The following is an 18,468-nucleotide window of genomic DNA, read 5'->3' as shown; positions in this document are numbered from 1 at the left end:
CGCTGGGCAGCAGAGTTCAAAACAGTGACCAGAGCAGTCACAGTGGGGCATTGTGGGATGCCTCCTGGGGCCACTGAAGTGGACGTAAGTAACAGCGTCTACACTGACACTACGTCGACCTAAGTGCTACGCCTCTCTTGGAGGTGGAGTTATTAAGTCAGCATAGCGGGCAAATTACGTTAGTCGGAGCAACGTTTTAGTTTAGACACTTACAGAGTTAGGTCGATGTAAGCTGCCTTGCATCAACCTCTTTGTAGTGTAGACCAGGCCCTAGCTATCGCATCTCAGGGAGGCAGAGTAGCTGCTGTTTTAAGTGTAGACAAGCCCTGAGTATATTTGCCAGACCTGAGGAAGAACTCTATGTAAGCTCAAAAATTTGTCTCTCTCACCAACAGAAGCTGGTCCAATAAAAGATATTACCTCACCCACCTTGTCTCTTTCCAGGATTAATCATTTCCTAAATCCTTGAGTTTTAACAAACAAAGCCAGATGTCTCTTATGTAATCAAATATTAACAGCTACCACTTACTAGGCATACAATTAATTTTGTAGTTTCTAGTCTATGAACAAAGGGCAACACACTTTCATAGTTGGAGAGAAATATCTCCCTACAAGAGGATACAGAATGAACACAGACACATTTAAAATGTTCTGAACCTTATGCAATGGGCATGAAAGAAAATAATGCAAAGCAAACAATACAAAGTCAAATTTAACTTTGACTGGTCCAAATGGACAAGCTTCTTTTAGTGCCTGGATTATACAATTTTAGTGAGGAACAACTACAACCAGACTGCTAATTCAAGAGACCTGCCACAAAACAAAGAGCTAAGAAAACTCTTACCCTGAAGATGGGCAGCTTTCTCTCAGACTTGGTGAGTTCTCTGTCATTTATCTATGTACCAAGTACTTCTCATTTATATCTAAAAATCCAGCAGGGGGGCAGGGAAAAGGGAGAACATTGGAAGGGATCTGTTCATTTTCATGCTCCCTGTACTTCTAGAGCGACAATCAAACTCAATAATTTAGTCATTTTAACACTTTTTTCCCAAAATCAGAAAAGGAAATATGGTACTTGACACTGTTTGTTCCCAAAATTTTATTGTTCTAAATTTATATTATTCTATTTTCAGAGATATGCAATCAGTGAAGAATGTTCAGTTATTCATTTCAATGTAGTTAGTGACCCAAAGTTAGAAAACAAAATAAATATTTTCAAACCCTGAATACCTATATTTGACAGTCACATGCAGCTGAAGAACACTTACACTGAGAAATATCCCTCTAATTTAAAGAGCTTTTTAAGGTATATATTTTACATTTCAAGGAATGATTTGTTGTTCAAATCCCCTGTTAATACAATATTTCTAAGAGTTTTGTATGTGCAAGGATGAGGCAGCAAGGCCAAGAACACCCTGAACATACCAAAAACTTGTCTTCTATCTTCCAGGTTCAGTATCGGAAACTATTTCCAATGATTTTTGTATTGGGAATTGGTGGAACCTTCTCATATGGCTTCCAAGTTTCCATGATCAGCTATCCTTCCATGGTAAGCATAGCATCCTCTACAGCTAAATTCATAGTGTCAGGTTTTGGCCTGGGGATGTTCTTCAAGACACCTTGAAATTCTTTCCTCAACTCCTTCCGTTCTCATTCTGTCCATGAAAAACAGTAAGAATAGTTTGTAAAACCCCAAAGGACAATTTAGCAGAATTTATTCAGGATCATGGACATTTCTAAAAGAACAGAAGACTAACCACACCAGAGACTTTTACTAGAAGGTGAAGGCTCATGTGAGTTGCTACTCTTTAAAAAGCGTCTATTTCATTGCATGTATCCCTACTAATGGGAGTCTCATATGGGTATTGATGGCGTAAGTGTCTCTTATAGTGACTAGAACATGAAAGAAGCAAAGATACAGAATGAAACTCAATGTACAAATTAAAGTCTAAGCACTGAACTATTATAGCTAAGTAAGTGCCTTCATCTCCTATACCAACTTCATTATAATACTTCAGATGAAAGAAGATAATTCAGAATATGGAAAGAATTGGTTCAACATACAATATAATTTTTTTTCTAAATTAGAATTTTTAGACCTAAAATTTTTAGATAGAATAAAAGACCTTATTGTCACAGTTCAGGGCACCTGTATCTGTAATCCCCCTCCACGGTCCAGCAAGAGCACCCAGTGTAGGGTCCCAGCTCCTCAGGCATCAGCTTTCTTAGGCAGAGATGTGTCTCTCCCCCACTTGACCAAAATATTTCCAGGCTGCACAGCCCACTGCTTACACCAGGATATCCCCCCAGCAAGGCAGACTGCCTACATGACCAGCATCGGCACTTCTGCTTTGTCTTCAGAGACAAACAACACTATAAATCGCCAACAGTCACAGGTTACCACACAGCTCTTTATAAGCAAGCACGCTTATTCTTAAGGTAAAAGCATTACAGAGAATACATTAAAACAATAAAAGCACCTACATGCATATTAATAAGCTTACCAGAGATCACCCCAACTCCAACAAGGGCCCTCGCAAGTGAACAGTTCTTCAAACCTCACACAGGGGTTTTCCCTGTAGTCACCCATTCATCACTAAAATGCAAATGTTTTTGCTCAGAACAAGAATTTTCAGTTTTATGGGACCACAGTAGCCCAAAGACCTCCCACCCCTCCATAAAGATTGGGGCTCCCCATGGGCTGGAGGTCCAGTCTATTTGCTGGATTAGAAAGAAGACCATGAGACAGTTTTAGCTCAGGCTATTTAACCAAAAATCTTCTCTGTTGGTCCCTGGAGAATCCAGTTTGAACCAGTATATGCAAGCCTTTCTCGACGTGATGGTAGCTCATTGGAGGTGTTACAACCTGAGTGAATGTGTCTAACTACACCTCACTATTCTTAGTTCCTGGGCTTAGTTCCTGGGCTGTCGTGCCCCAGCCCCATAGAAATACATATAATCCCTCAACAGTACATAAACATTTGCATTAATACACTGATCTCCTAAAATACTTCAGCTTAATTCAATGAAGTTTTATTTAATTCAGTAAGGTTTGTACTGGATATTATCATATTTGTCACACTTATGATCAGTATAATTGGTAATGAAACTCCTTCTTCCCCCCCAATTTTTCTTTCTAGTACATCAAGAACTTCATCAATGACACTTGGCAAGAGCGATACCATTCTGTCATCGATGAGCAGACCCTCACATTACTGTGGTCTTTCATTGTCTCTACTTTTAGCATTGCGGGATTCTTGGGAACCATCAGCTCAAGATACCTGTCTGCAAAATATGGAAAGTCTGTATCAAGTAAAAAGCACTTTTAAAAACTGTCCCCTATAACAAAGTAGAAAAATTATGTTTGGCTTTGAGACAATTGTCCCTATAGAAAGGAAGAATAGTCTATATTTTTCTAGCCAAAGTGTTGCATTATTTCACACCATCCCTCCAATTAATGAATATATTTCAGTGACAGTTCCCTATTTCCCTCTTTTATCCAAGTGTTCAGTCCACAATACTGATTAATACCTTTGCAAAAAAAAAATGTAGATTAAAATTGACTGTAAAATTGGTCTGTTAGCTAGTGCTCTGCCATCTCATGCAGGAAACAAGATTTTGATTGCTGTCAATGCTGCAATAGTAAGTGAATCAGCTTCTGGAAAGGAATACTTCATGTTACTCAACTTTCATCCTGCCAGTGAATTAACAAAGGGCACTGACCTTCTCCAAAGGGAGGTCTGACTAATCCTGCCTGATCAAAAGGATACAAGAACAAATGTACTACATACATTGACAGGGAAATTACTGTCCATTACTTTTAAATTCAAAACAAATACGTTAGGTTCCTTAGCTCCTGTAAATCAGCATAGTTTGACTTTATTATACTTACCTTTATTTGATAATCTTAACTGGCACAAATTAGCACCTTTCTTGGAAGTCTCAGTAGAAACTAAGGAATGAATTAAAATGGAGATACAGCTCCTCTTTTCACCCTGAGAAGTGGTCCCTCCAAAACAGGGTGAAGGTACGTTAGTGGAATAGGGCAGAGAAACTTCCACTGCCTGATGTATCTGTTCAGTAGTTAAACAGGATATTCCATATTTCACTGCCATCAAATGTAATCTCTTTCATGAGCACTATACTCGCATGACCAGAAAACATAATATCCAGTAATGGGTTTGGCTCAGGAGGAGCTGTTATGTTTCTAGGGGGAAAAGCCCTAAACTAAGAAGGATTTAGAAAATAAAATACATATTTATGAAATGTCCAAGGGAAAATTACTTACCTCCAGTTACAGAGACAAGGTGGGTAAGGTAATATCTTTTATTGGACCAACTTCAGCTGGTGAGAGAGACAAGCTTTTGAACTGTTGTTGGCAATCACCCATTCTTGGGCCTGTGGCCCTGCATAAAGCCAGGATGGGAACAATCCAGTCTCAAAGCTGTAGAGAGCCAGCCCTGCAATGAAACATAGGTATCAGGCACTACTCCATTTTTCATCCTTTTCACACAGTGGAAAAAGAACAACTACGAAAGGTAGCTTGAAATTTATTCAAGGTGTAAATTACCTTAGAAAGGAAAACATTTATAAAAGGATAAAATGCCTTTGAGTTTTCTAGGGTTTTTTAAGTATATACACAGGGTTAACATATGGGGACTCAGAAATATATATAAAAACTAAAGCAGTAAAAGGAAAAATAGAGACATCCTGAAAAATTAAAATTCCTAGAAGGCAAGAGAATTTGGAGGCCCCAAGCTTATTCATAAAGAGGTTGTATAACACCAATAGACCTAATCGTCACCCTTGTCTAGAGGTGGAATCTAAGCAATTCTGCTTAATGAAACACACACACACAGAGCTCTTAATATCTCCTGGATGGAACTGACTGCAGGCTTGCTATCACAGCAAGTTTCACATCAAATCAGCCTCAATATGACCTTGAGATGAAGCTTGGTCAGATTATAGCAACAAGAGACTCAGCCACAATCATGCACACATGGTCTCTTAGAAAGAGTACAGCCATGGATGACTAAGGCGGAACTTCAGCAGTGTCTTTGGAAGTAATATAGAATATTACCATGACATTTTAAAAGTAAGAAAAAAATGAGCTCTCAAATTCAGAATGACTAGGTTGAATGAGTGTCAGGGAGTATCTAGTATAAAAATCTCTCCTTTCGTCCAGCAGTATAGACCACATGCCTTTTTTCCCTGGGAGATGGATTTTCTGATGTATGTCCTCATTATACTGTTCAATTTTAGTGCATCCTTGAGGGGGGTAGTCAATTGTACAGAATTTCTAGGGGTGAAAGTAATATTAAACTCTTACCGGTATGGGGGCCGAGCCTCCCCCAGCCAGCCCATCCACGCTGCCTGGCCTGTGCCGCCCGGGGCTCCGGCCACTGCAACAGTAGCGGCAGCCGGGAGCCCCGGGCCCTTTTAAATCGCCAGCCCTGGGGCAGCTGCCCCTTTTCCCCCTGTCGGCAGCCCTGCGGCAGCGCTTTAATGTCGGCTGCGTATGGGCCAGTACCTGCTTCTTACCGGTACACCATACTGGCCCGTACGGCCTACTTTCACCGCTGAGAATTTCTATCAATCAGATGTTATAGTCCCTATTGGATAATACTGAAGACTCAGACGCCCAAGGCAACCAGGTGTAAATCATCCCAAGCCTTCTTCCTGTAAAAGCTGGCTAAATGTGCATGTCCTTGGGGAATGAGATATGACCGCATTAAGAATGCTTCATGAAGTTGCTGGGATTCTTCTCCCCTTAGCAGGCATAAGAGGAAGGGTGGAGGAGGGAGGCACAAAAGAGTGAAAAGGCTAAAGAAAAGAATGGGTCAAAGTTCACGGATACAGCATAGCTGCTAGCATCAACGACGATCATCAATCAGCACAGATAGCACCAATAAAAATGAAGATTAAACAAAAAATTTGGGGGGGGGGGTGGAGATCACGGGTGTTGCCAGGATTGTTGGCGACCTAATCCAGGTAGGAGTAAGTGCCTCAATATTTTTTCTTTTTAAATAAAGGAGGCTGACATTCAAATACGGGTAAAGGATATAGACACTTTAACTGTACTGGATGTGTCCTTCATAAACTGTGTTCAGAAAAGAACTGTTTAGGAGAGCACTGTGGGGTTCCTCTGCAGGGATAGTGCCAGATACCCTTTGAGAAACCAAAATCTCAGAACTTTGAACTTAAAGAATTCCCAGCAAATGGCACAGATCCATGAGTGGGAGATCTGCTGGGATGGGTATCTTTGAAGAAATAATATTTCAAAATTTTCATTACAGTCTCTGCTTTACCTGACTGAAGTGTTCCCATATATGGTGGAATAGTCTACTTTACGCTTAGATTACCCAAAGGTTCTCAAACTGGTGGTTGGGACCTCTCAGGGGGTCATGAGGTTATTATGGGGCGGGGGTCGCGAGCGGTCAGCCTCCACCCCAAGCCCTGCTCTGCCTCCAGCATTTATAATGGCGTTAAATATATAAACAATGTTTTTAACTTATAAGGGGGTCGCACTCAGGGGCTTGCTATGTGAAAGAGGTCACCAGTACAAAAGTTTGAGAATCACTGGATTACACCAATTTCGGTATCAATTTAAGTAATGGTTCAACAGCCCGGCATAAGCAACTGCTAGGTCCCACTTGCAAATTCTTGATTCAATGATAAAGTCACCACTATCTGTGTATTCAGAGGATAAAAAGAGGGTATTTGGGGAAAGCAAGAGAGAGATGGTGTTGCCAGTTTTATGAAAGTCTCTTATGTGCTGTTCCAGAAAGAAATGTCTAATGTTCAATAACCTGCTTCTGATAGCAGCTGCATTTTCCTGGGGCTTCAGTAAGATGGCAAAGTCCTTTGAGATGATTTTGATTGGACGTTTCCTTTGTGGTTTTAATTCAGGTAGGTTGTGTTTGATTTCTACTTGTATAATAATCAGTTGGGATCCCCCTGCAAGGCTGTAAGCCAGAGGCAGGATCAGTATTCCTAAGTGTCAAAATGAAAGGGGTCAATAAATTGTTATAGGGAAGAAAAGAGATGATAACCCAAAGGATATCAGATAAAGGGGTTAAGAGAAAGAAATAAGAGAATGCATTTGATTGCTTGAGACTATTTTCCACATAATAATATTCCAGGCTAAGGGAAAACACGTTGGAAGAGTGAACTTTAAAAAAATGGGTAATAAAGCTGACAGCAGAAATATTGCAGGTTTGCAAATAATAAAATAATAAATAAATAAAATGTTCACTTCGTACTGCTAGTATCCTGCCCAGACTGAAACTGTTTGCCTCTTATATCTTTTATCCCTAGGTATGGTTATCAAAATTACATCTCAGTCTGACTACACAGAATATAGGAACAACTTCAGTTAGATTTCTTATTTTTTTTAAGGAGTAAACGAGAATTCATCCTCTTTTTTATTTTAAAAAGAGTTTTGATCTTTCTTAATTTCCACTCAAACAGAAGAATCCTCCATTTAACATTAGTTTGTGGTATGGAGCACAGAACTGATCCTACTTCCATCGAAGTTAATGGCAAAACCCACTAATTTCAGTGGGACTTCAGTTACATTTTCCTTCTTTTAAACAAACTTGTCCTTTCTCTTTTCCCCTATTCAAGGTGTGGGTTGCAGTTTACATGGCCAGTATGTGGCAGAAATTTCCCCTAAGAAGCTGCGTGGATTTACAAGTGTCACTGTCTTGTTTTTTGCGAACATGGGGAAATGCTTAGGGCAAATTGCAGGACTAAGGTAAAACAAACATATTTATGTTCACATCTAAATTTCTGGGACCGGACGTGGGGGATATCTTTCTATTCATTCTCTATCTATCCATTGTTATCCCATATAGTTTAATTCAGTCTCCCTATCTATCACTCAAAAACATTTGGTAAGTTTCCCTTCTTTTGGTTCTTGTTTTAACCTATTCTCTCTAGTGAACTTTTAGGAACTGAATCCTTGTGGCCTTTACTGATGGCTATCAGTGGAATCGCAGCATTGGTGCAGCTGGTCACTCTCCCATTCTTCCCTGAGTCTCCATCCTACCTACTGATGCAAAAGGGAGACATGGAAGGCTGCCAGAAAGGTAACATGGACCACCTTAACTTACTGCTTTTTTCCTAGCTTCTGTCCAGTTACTCAAGCTGGAATCTTGGAAGGGGAAAGGATTACACAACATTTTGAAAAAACAAAATACCACTTCTACATTGTACTTTCTTAATGCTGTCATCAAGACAGTTCAGATACAAGTATTAGTGGGGGTTAACATTGTTATTAAAACTAGTGGCCATCATTTCTTTACTCTGATATATAACTAGTGCAAAAATTAACATTAATGCTATACTGAGTTGTGGTTATAGTCAGAAAAGTGACAGGGTAAGAATGGTATCTTACTATTGAACAGATCTGATCCCTGTGTGTTTTCTGAGCGGTAACTTTTTTCTTGTTAAGAAGGTAAATATTTTTCTGTCTAAACTACTAGCCAACAACAACATTGCACAGCAAACTAATAGGTAGTAACTATAATCAACTGAGATATCTATGAATGTATTTAAAATTAAACACTTTTTAAAGCCAGCTGAAATCAGACACCTTTATTTTGTATAGTTTTTCATACTAATGGTATCCCAAAATACTATCCTAATAGACACTAGATAAGTTAAAGAATTTGATGATAAAGCCAACAACAGAGAAAGAGAGAAATGAACAGGCATAGGCGAGCAAAAAATTTAAAAAATGACATTTGAGAAAAAAGCAAATGAATGAGGCAGAGAAGTAAGAGAAGATAATTTCAGACAGCAGGAAATGGAAGGGAAAGGGTGCTCACACCAGCAGTGTGGAGATTGTGAAAGGGAGCAGAAAAGATATTGTTAAATGAGGAACGGCTGGAAAGTAGGGAGCAAAAAGAGGTCAGGGTTCTACATTTCTCTTAAAACAGGACAGCTACTGATATTATCAACACCTGATAGGGAACAAAGTTCATGTGCATCTTCACATAAGCTGAAGTGTGGATGACTGAACGGATGGTCCTATATTTACTGATTCAATTAAAGAGTGACAGGGCAATGGATGGGTTTAATAGAAAGCATGGTGGAGCAATCCATCAAACAATGACATAAGAACTGACTGATGGATTGAGTAATTGACTTATTCACTGCATACTTTGATAAATATGTATTATAATGATGGAACAATGGATCAGATGTGGATGGATGAACAGATTAGCTATTTAATATCTTCCTTAATTATCTGGAGGTTGAGGAACAGCAAGTTGAAGAGATTTAGAGAGAATACCCTCTTAGTGTTCTGAACACCAGTGAGCACAGAGAAATAGTAAAGAAGGCTTAGAAATATTGGTGTGAAATAAAAATAGATTCAACAAGGGAAAAATTATAAGTTAATATAGCCCATGGTGGAAAAAACTAATTCAACAGTGAATGAAGAAAACTAGTAAAAAGAAATGCCAAAAGAGACATATGGATGATAGTGGTGCAGTAAGCAAGATATTGTGGTTGCTATGTGCTCTGGCTGGAGGGGGTGGGGGGAAAAACCGTGTCTTTAAATTATGAAGCAGAAAGGAATCACCCTCTGCTCCATCTGGTCCTGGTGTTACTACTCAATTAATATGATTCGCAAAACTGAATATCTCAACACCAGGAAATATTGACAAATTGAAAGGAGTACAGAAAAGAGCAACAAAAATGACAGACTGGGGCGGGAGGGTTTGAGGAAAGATTAAAAGTGATAAAATATACAGTTTATCTAAGAAATACCTAGAGACTGGAAACATGGTAATCATCTACAGGTATTTGAGTACCAAGAACGGAGAGCTTTTTACCTGTGTTTATTGAGGGGTAGCCATTAAAAAAAAAAATTTACAAAAGACATTACCACAAAAATTACCACATTTTCCCTTATACTTATAAAATAGGAGATCTGTGGTAAAGTTTAATGGTTCTATTTTCACTAGAAGTAATGGTATAGCATTAAGATTTCTAAGATTATAGAATTAAGATCTTAATGATAAGTTAAAAAAATGCCAAGAAAAACTTTGACTGCAAGCCAAATTCAGAGATGAATCAAGTGTAAATCAATGATCTTCCACCTCCCTCCCTGTGTAAAGTAGACCAATTTAAACATCCTTAGAAATCAATACAATGTGTGAAAGTTGGTCTAAGGGAGACTAAATTAGTCTACGGAGGCCTAATGTACACATCATTTCAGATTTCTGCTCACACTCCCTTGGAGAAAATTAGACTCTTTGAAACTCAATCTACTGACGGACATAAATTACACATCATTTCTCAGTTTGGCCCCCCTTCTCTACCTTTGAGTCTAAGACAGTGTATAATACACATCAAAGAGGTGAAAGAAGGGGAGAATAAGTAGGCTGTACCTTAATGTTAATTTAAAACTAATTAGATTGACCCTCCTATTAAGCATTTTTTTGCATCTCTTCCCACCCCTTGTGTACAAGTTATACCAACTTAGATTCTCTGAGATTCAGTGGCCCAAATTCAGAGGTAATGTATACGGCCCTGCTTTGAGCAGGGGGTTGGACTAGATGATCTCCTGAGGTCCCTTCCAACCTTCATGTTCTATGATAAGTGGAATGTAATTTATACATTAGAAAGTGGGTGAGAGTCTAATGGAGTTGATTCTAAATTGTTATAAACTTAGGCTGCTTTAGATTTACATTTACATAGATTTAGATTTGTTTACCTGCCGCGTCCGCAGGTTCGGCCAATCACGGCTCCCACTGGCCATGGTTTGCTGCTCCAGGCCAATGAGGGCTGTGGGAAGTGACGCGGGCCGAGGGACGTACCAGCCGCTGCTTCCCGCAGCTCCCATTGGCCTGGAGCGGCGAACCGCAGCCAGTGGAGCCATGATCGGCCGAATCTGCAGATGCGGCAGGTAAACAAACCGGCCCGGCCCGCCAGGGGCTTTCCCTGAACAAGCGGCGTCCCAAGTTTGGAGAACACTGACATAGCCTAATCCATAGTACAGGTGGGTTGATGTCACAGATCTAGTGTTCCCTCCTCCCTTCTTCTCTGCTTCCAACCCAAGTTCAAAAGATCTGGATTCTCTCAGCACCTAGAAGGAGAGAGGATTCGAACTAACTGATCAATGGCCACGCATAGGAGGACTGGATGAATCCACTGATCAGTTAGTAAAGGACTGGAAGGCTGGCGAAAAAACATCAACGAACAAATTTAATGGGTTTATCTGTTTGTTGCGTAATAATTTTGAGAGTTTTTCCTTTACAGCTTTGAAGCAGCTTTGGGGTGAAGGGAATCATCAAGGAGCAGTAGATGATATGGAGAAGGAGCAGGCTACAACAAAAAAAATCAAACCCATGAATGTCCTGGAACTCCTAAAAGACCGATCCTTGCGATTTCAGTTGTATTTATTGATCACTGTTGTTGTTACCATGCAGCTTAGTGGTATCAATGCAATTAAGTATTTGCCTCACTTTAAACATTATTATAAGTCATCACTGAGGAAGCAACACATTGTAATACCAGATGTATTCAAAGATATGAGGCGAGCTCACATAGTATAAAGATTCCGCAAACTTTAATGCTGCCAAAGCCCTGACTCAAAACAGCGCCCGCCTCCCCTAAAGGTACAGACAAGTACACAGTCCAACAAAGCATTTGTTACATTTTCCAATCCCCTAACCTCTTTCAAACCACATCCACCAACACTCTAGTTAATGGGAGGGGAAGTCCATTACAATATGCACACTTAATAGTAGGAGGAGTAAAAAATTCATTTGAAAGGAAAGAAATCTAAAACTGATAAAGGGATTACACTGTATTTGAAAAAATGCATAATTAATGCACTCAATTCACTGCCACGTAATATCACTTAGTCCAAGAGTTTAGTAAGACTAAAAAATTATTTGACATTTATATGGACAATGGAAACATCCTCAGTTCAGTATATATATTTGTAATTTACAGAGTTATATATACCCTCTGCTTCAGGACACAAGTCTGCAACTAAGTGATGGGGATTAGGAAGAATCTTTTGCTACGGGCAGTTTATACTATAATTGTCCATTACGGGGATTCCTAGGCTGAGTTTAAGGCCAGAAAGAACCAGCAGATCACGTAGTCTGATCTCCTGCACATTACAAGCCACTAACCTCCTCCCCCCACCCAGCTACCTCTACATTGACCCCCAATAACCTGGATTAAATTTAAGTATTACAATCCTCCTCCAGAGACTAAACTATTGTGTGCTACAAGCAGAGAACTGCACCAATGCTCAAGGCCCCTGTAGTGGCATGGAACTGATTTTGAGAGATTATACCCAAATGAACTCTTGCACCTTTCTCTGAAGAATCTACTATTAGCCACTATCAGTAAAAGAATACCAGGCTGGTTAGACCCAACATGGCGATATTTATGTTCCTATGTAAGTCTTCAAGACCATTGGGCACCGTGAGTTCTGTGTTTCAACATAATAACGTTCCACTGGTTTGTTGCACTAACTTTTTTTCCCCAAAACTCTTAAGGCCACTGCAGAATGGGCAGCTATAGGTATGAAGCTTTCATGAAACCTGCCTAACTATAAACAACTGCTGCCCTACTTTTATTATTATCGTGGTTAAGGATACAATTTTTCTTCCTTCTGCAGCCAGAAAAATTGGACCAGATCTCCAGCTGGTGTGAATCAGTTCAGCTCCATTGACTTCAATGAAGTTACATCAATTTACACCAACTGAGACTCTGTTCTAAGGATAGTAGGCTTTGTACATTTGCACTATGGGAACCTGTGACATTTTGCAAGTCTGCAGTTGAATGTCTGGGACTCAATCCTACTCACCTCATTCACGTGCAACTCCCCTGAATTTCAAAGAAAGCTGTGTGTGAAAGCGGGGAAGGGGTTTTGACCCTTCAATTCCTTTCTCCTGATTCTCAATTTTCCATTTACACTGGCGGTGAGGGGTTTATGCCTTACAAGGACAGGCAAACTTTACACAGCTCAGAATGGAAGTTGAACACGGATTAGGATCATAATATTTTTCTATTACTATCTTGAGCCAAAAATACTCAAACAGTTTGCAATTCCCCAGCTCCTGATTTTGTGACTTGGCAAAGTAATGGACTTTCATTATGTCCACAAAGTTGGAAAGCTCTTTAGGTAACTAATCTTCACTGAAACTATTAAAATCTGTTCCCACGTAAACAACTTGACATAAATGTTAGAGTAAGAGCTCAATATTAACTAGATTATTAAGAACAAACCAGGTTAGTGAGTGAGACACACTCTCTCTGCTACCTGGCCCATTACTCATAAACAGTCTTGCACAGGTGTGCTTCAGTGATTTTTTTTAAACTATTTCTTTTGTTACATTTCCCAGATCTATTTCTATGCCTTTGATGTGTTCCATACAGCTGGATTTACTGAAGATCGTATCCCCTACATATCTCTGGGAGCTGGGATCTGTGAGTTCTGCGCCTCCATAATGTGTGTAAGTCACATTGCAGTGGGAGTTGGCATATGTAAAATTTCCATTACCTGGGTGGTGGACAGTTCTCTGAATCAATGAAAAGGGAGGCTCTATTTCTGCAAAAGGATTTTCCAGTATGAAGTAGTGGGCTTCTCTCTTGTTCTTTGACTGCATCAGGTAGTCGAGTATAGACAAGGTGCCAGCATTTCTATCTCCATGTGATCTAACCTTAGTCAAAGCAAGTTCAGAGGACATGGCGGAATAAACAGCAGCAGACACTAGTGCCTCGCCTACACGAGCGCGTCGACCGTTGCTCTCGCTGGAGGACCTCTGCTAGTGGCAGTGCAATGGAGGGAAATTATAATTTTAAAAAAGCTCTGGCATTCAGATCCATAAAGGACATTGCTGGTAGTAAAACAATTTACTGGAACATCTACAAAATAGGGGGAGCTCCCTGAGAGGTACGGTGAAGCTCGGCAAGTGGAAAGAAGATGTGGTAGAAGAACTTCAACTCTTTACTCTGGGCCAGTTTGAAGGCGGAGTTTAAGTTCTTGATCAAAGTAGCATTGAGGCAAAGGTGAGGACCAGACCTCTCGATCCTCTTAACCTCAGGATATGTGCCTCTGATTCTATCTCTTCACTTACATACTTACTCACCCCATGATCCCACTTCGTGTCTATTCAAAGAGAGCTCATTCAATGGAATTCACCTTTCTCGGAGTTCTAGGGAGCATCTACACAACAGGAAGAGCAGAATAGGCTCCTCAAAAGGACATCATTTCTGTTCCATGTCTCCGTTCACTTGAGAGGGACACCAATTGCCAGTTCCATTAGGAACTTGCTTGAAAAATATTTGGAATCAGTGAAAACTAGAGAAGAGACAGGTTCTGCACAAGGAAGAGCTGCTGGCACAATGGGACTACTAGTACTGTTTTTCAAAGATTACAAGGCCAAAAGGGACCACTATAATCCTAGTCCGACCTTCTGCATAACATAGGACATAGGACTTGCCTGAATTAGTTCTTGTTTCAACCACAGCATATCTTTTAAGACATCCAATCTTGATTTAAACATTTCCATTGATGGGGAAGCTGCCACAACAGTTGGTAAATTGTTCCAATAGTTAGTTACCCTCACTGTTAACAATTTGTTCCTTATTTCACATATAAATTTGTCTAGCTTCGCCCATTAAGGCAACCTCTAGCCGTTAAGGAAGTTTTGAGGCAGCAGAGTAAGATACTGCGTTCAGAATGGAGATTTGCCTGATGAGGCCAAATAGCTTATTGAACCATAGTGATTACGTAAATCATTTTCCTTGAAACTTTTTGTAGGGATTTTTTTTTCCTGAACAGCTCTAGTTTTCATATTGGCAGGGGCCTCATGGGAAGTCAGACACAGGAAGAGGAAAAAGACAGAAGGGCATATGCCAGCATCCCTAACCAAAATATAATTCTAGGATATAGAAAAGCCCAATGAAGTCGAATCTGATTACAAGCTCATGGACCTATTACACACAAGATAGATGAATCCTGGTGAAGAATATCAATATAAAAGACAAATAGGAAAAGTAATTTTAGTGTCTTTTGCATTTTGTGCCCTTCAGAGCTTCATCATTGATAAATTTGGCAGAAGGATGCTGCTGTTGTGGGGATACGGACTGATGGTTTTGACACTCATGGTCCTCACAACAACTCTCTCCCTGCAGGTAAAGAAACATTCCCTTTCTCTGTGTCCTTGACCAATAGCTTCCCTAGTTGGGATTCTTGTCTGCAAGAACAAATATCTACAACATTCATTCAGTTAGTTCTTAAATATTCTATTTGTGATTTTCAGAACAGTCACCTCCAAAAAAGGAGAGAATTTTCTTCAGGCTGAGACTCCTTAAGGTTTTCCAAACCATGCTGGCAAGAAATCAGCATGGAAGTCTATTAAGGTATTAACAAACACGGTCTATTGTCCCTTTGTCTTCCCCTTTAGCATCAGTTCTTCTGGATGCCCTACTTCAGTATTGCTGTAATTTTCTTGTTGATTATCATCTTTGCAACTGGACCAGGTTAGTACATAGATTTGAGGAGAGAGAGAGAGATTGGAAAAAGAATGAATAATCTAAATATACTAACATAAAGGGGCTATATACTGATATCTGAACAAATTAAATTCAATATAAAATATAATTTTTATAATATTTTGCACAATTATAGACAGTGTTTGGTGTGCAGATTAATAGTAAGTATTACTATTCATCCCATCACCCTTAGGAATGGCCTAATAGCCATTCTGGCAGCATGTTCTAACCATGTCCCTTCCTTTCCCAATACGCTCCCTACACTGGGAGTTGACACAGTCTAGAGCCATTCTAGCTGCTCTGTGTTGCCTGGGAAACACCCTTACAATGGAGGTTTTGTTTGGAAGCCAATTCTACTAACTATATACTCTTAAGAATCTCACTGTAGATCAAATTTGAAATATAAAGGCTCTTATATGTGAATGTTAGTAGCATGACCTTGATTGGATCAAACCTTTATAAGTTACACTGTCATAACTTCTTTAGTGTCAGTGGCTAGACTATTTACTGCAATAAAAATTAAACAAGAAAAGTTCTTTCAAGTAACACTGATCAAAAAAGGAAGTTTACCAATGGAAAAAAAGCTGAGTTCCTCTACTTGGAAAGTCAGAAAAAAGAGCTTACCACTAAAAATACTACTGACTGCACATGGACGATTAGAATTCAATGCCTCTGATTCGTTTTCCCCCCCACTTAGACCAGTGTAAACTCGTGGTAATGCCACTGATGTCAATGGAGTTATACCAGTCTAAAACTGGTGTGAAATTGGAATCCAGTCTAATATCGGTAAACTTTACACTAAAATTTCACTGGGTTTAAATTATCTTACAAATGAACAAACATTTATTTTTACTATTTAATTATTAATCTGAGAAATCTTTTCCTTTCCAGCTGGAGCTTCATTCCCACTCATGCCTGAACTTTTCACCCAGTCATCCAGATCATCCGCATTAGTGATCTCCATGTCTCTACACTGGGTAGGACTCTATGTGATCGGGATGATTTTCCCATATGTAGTGGTAAGTGAATCTAAACGTGAGGGTGCCTGATTAAAAAAAAAATTTTGGAGAATATTTCTGTGCCAAAGCAATGGCCTCACAACACACCAGCATATCAGGAAACCTGGGTTTTGGAATAACCATAACATCCTTGCTTCCTAGCCAGGGGTAGACATGCCTTACCACAGAAATTAGCCCTTATCAAGGAGGTGAAAAGTGAGAGATTGCTCCGTTCATAGAGTGCAACATGTTCCTCCAGATCACCATTTGAAATTAAGATATCTGCTTTAAAAATTCCCAAACTACAACAGTCAAGGGTCTTTAACTTATTTTATTTTCTCTTTTGGTTTTCAGAAAAGCCTCGGTACCTTCTGCTTCCTTATTTTTGTGGGCTTCATTTCTATCTCATGGATTCTCATCTACAGGTTCCTTCCAGAAACAAAAGGCAAATCAGTCATGGAAATCAAAGAGGAATTCAATCATTTAAATTTCAGGAAGAAATGTGTCCAGGACATGGGAGAGAATCCCTCTGAAAAATATACCTCATGTACCAAGTTATGACTGGACAGAAGAGAAGTAATTTCTTAAAGGGACAGAAAAGGGTGTCACACACAGACGAATATAAAAAAAGAGTGTTAGCTTTAATATTTTACTCCTGTTATTCTGTATTCATATTCATTTCTTCGTGCAAACAGACTTCATAGAAGATCATCCTATGTGATTCTATAACATGAGTGTCTTTCAGTATCTAATGGACACCATCACTAGTTACACAGTAATGTGCATTTCATGTGAAGATTCCAGTTTCCAAAAAACAAATCAAATGTGTACTTGCATACTTTTAAAGTCACCCAAACCTTAACTCTGCCCATGTAATACCATTGTAAGGACACTAGGACAATCTGGCTTTGCAAGATATACACATATTATAGATAATAAATAAGACAGTTTATATGCCTGAATTTGTTACCCTGTTGGTTACTTTGACTGTGCTGTCCTATGGCTCAGTAACCATGTTGATGGAGCACACTTTCATCCAAAATGGGTAACTCATAGGCAACACTGAATCTGAGAGCCAAATGATGTTAAAACCAACAGAATATCACTTAAGTTTGTATTCCTGAAGTACCATCATTTTTCCTATCCTACAATTCAGGTTGGACTGGGTCAAACACAGCTGTTTGCTTATGCACTTAATTGAACCGTTCTAAACCTTGTCCAATCACTGTCAATGAGGGTTGGTCAAGAGTTTACGGACAATGGTTTTTTTTGACAGGAAATAGCCCGATTTGCAGAGGTTTATCAGGTCCAGGATGAGATTTCCATAGTGATTTGAACCTGGGTCTCCAACATGTCAGGAGACTGCCCTAATCAATGGGCTATATCAGGAATTCAAACCTGGGTGTTCTATATCCCAGATGAATGTTCTAATCACTGAACTAGAGCGCCAGTCTCTCTCTCTCTCCTCATTTTGTTGGAGCTGCTCAACTTTGTATAAATAATTAAATATTCATTAGCCAGACAAGGAAAGATACTGATGGAAACAGAGATTTGAACCTAGGTGCCCTATTGTAGGGACACTTACCTACCACTGGGCTCCTAGCTATTCTGAGCGCTCTCTCTCTTTTTTTTTTTTTGGCAAGGCATTTCAAAAGATCTTGTTTTCTTTCTGCATTGAAATGAAAACAAAATTCTGAAACCTCAGTTTAAGAAACAGTTCTTGTTTTCCAGTCAGATCTATTGAAAATATTTTAATTCAATGTAAACAATACAAAAACATTTGGAAATGTATGAGACTGGCATGGTATGGCATTCTATGAGCAACTTGGTGCTGAGTCACTTTCCTGATCTCAGTTACTCACAAGCAAGTGAAACAATGCCCTGTGGAACATTAACAAGACAACTGACTAGAACTGATATTTGGAGCACAGGTCAATTC

At 39.5% G+C, this 18,468-nt stretch overlaps 1 protein-coding gene across 2 annotated transcripts; it reads left to right on the top strand.

Moving 5' to 3' along the window:
• The first annotated feature begins 584 nt into the window (after positions 1 to 584).
• LOC311531682 (solute carrier family 2, facilitated glucose transporter member 11-like) lies at positions 585 to 18,004 on the top strand. Of its 2 annotated transcripts, XM_084649286.1 has the most exons (11): positions 585 to 875; positions 1,451 to 1,549; positions 3,141 to 3,301; positions 6,785 to 6,909; positions 7,627 to 7,756; positions 7,942 to 8,090; positions 13,411 to 13,487; positions 15,070 to 15,171; positions 15,444 to 15,519; positions 16,423 to 16,550; positions 16,884 to 18,004. In XM_084649286.1, the coding sequence occupies exons 1-11, from the start codon at positions 852 to 854 to the stop codon at positions 17,088 to 17,090; spliced, it is 1,278 nt and encodes a 425-aa protein (XP_084505412.1). In that variant the 5' UTR covers positions 585 to 851; the 3' UTR covers positions 17,091 to 18,004. The 2 variants fall into 2 exon arrangements, with proteins under 2 accessions (XP_084505412.1, XP_084505413.1); XM_084649287.1 differs by lacking the exon at positions 585 to 875 and having other exon boundaries at positions 1,461 to 1,549; positions 6,823 to 6,909.
• Positions 18,005 to 18,468: the final 464 nt, after the last annotated feature.

Source organism: Lepidochelys olivacea (assembly GCF_965140295.1).
Source record: "Lepidochelys olivacea isolate rLepOli2 genome assembly, chromosome: 15".
NCBI lineage: Eukaryota > Metazoa > Chordata > Testudines > Cheloniidae > Lepidochelys > Lepidochelys olivacea.
This window is presented reverse-complemented; position numbering and strand designations above follow the sequence as displayed.

Excerpts from the sequence above, each read along its gene's own strand:
- LOC311531682 (XM_084649286.1), top strand. The coding sequence starts at position 852 with ATGGGCAGCTTTCTCTCAGACTTG. Across the intron at positions 876-1,450 it reads GCAGCTTTCTCTCAGACTTG|GTTCAGTATCGGAAACTATT; the intron begins GTGAGTTCTCTG and ends TCTATCTTCCAG. Across the intron at positions 3,302-6,784 it reads CTGTCTGCAAAATATGGAAA|AAAGAAATGTCTAATGTTCA; the intron begins GTCTGTATCAAG and ends GTGCTGTTCCAG.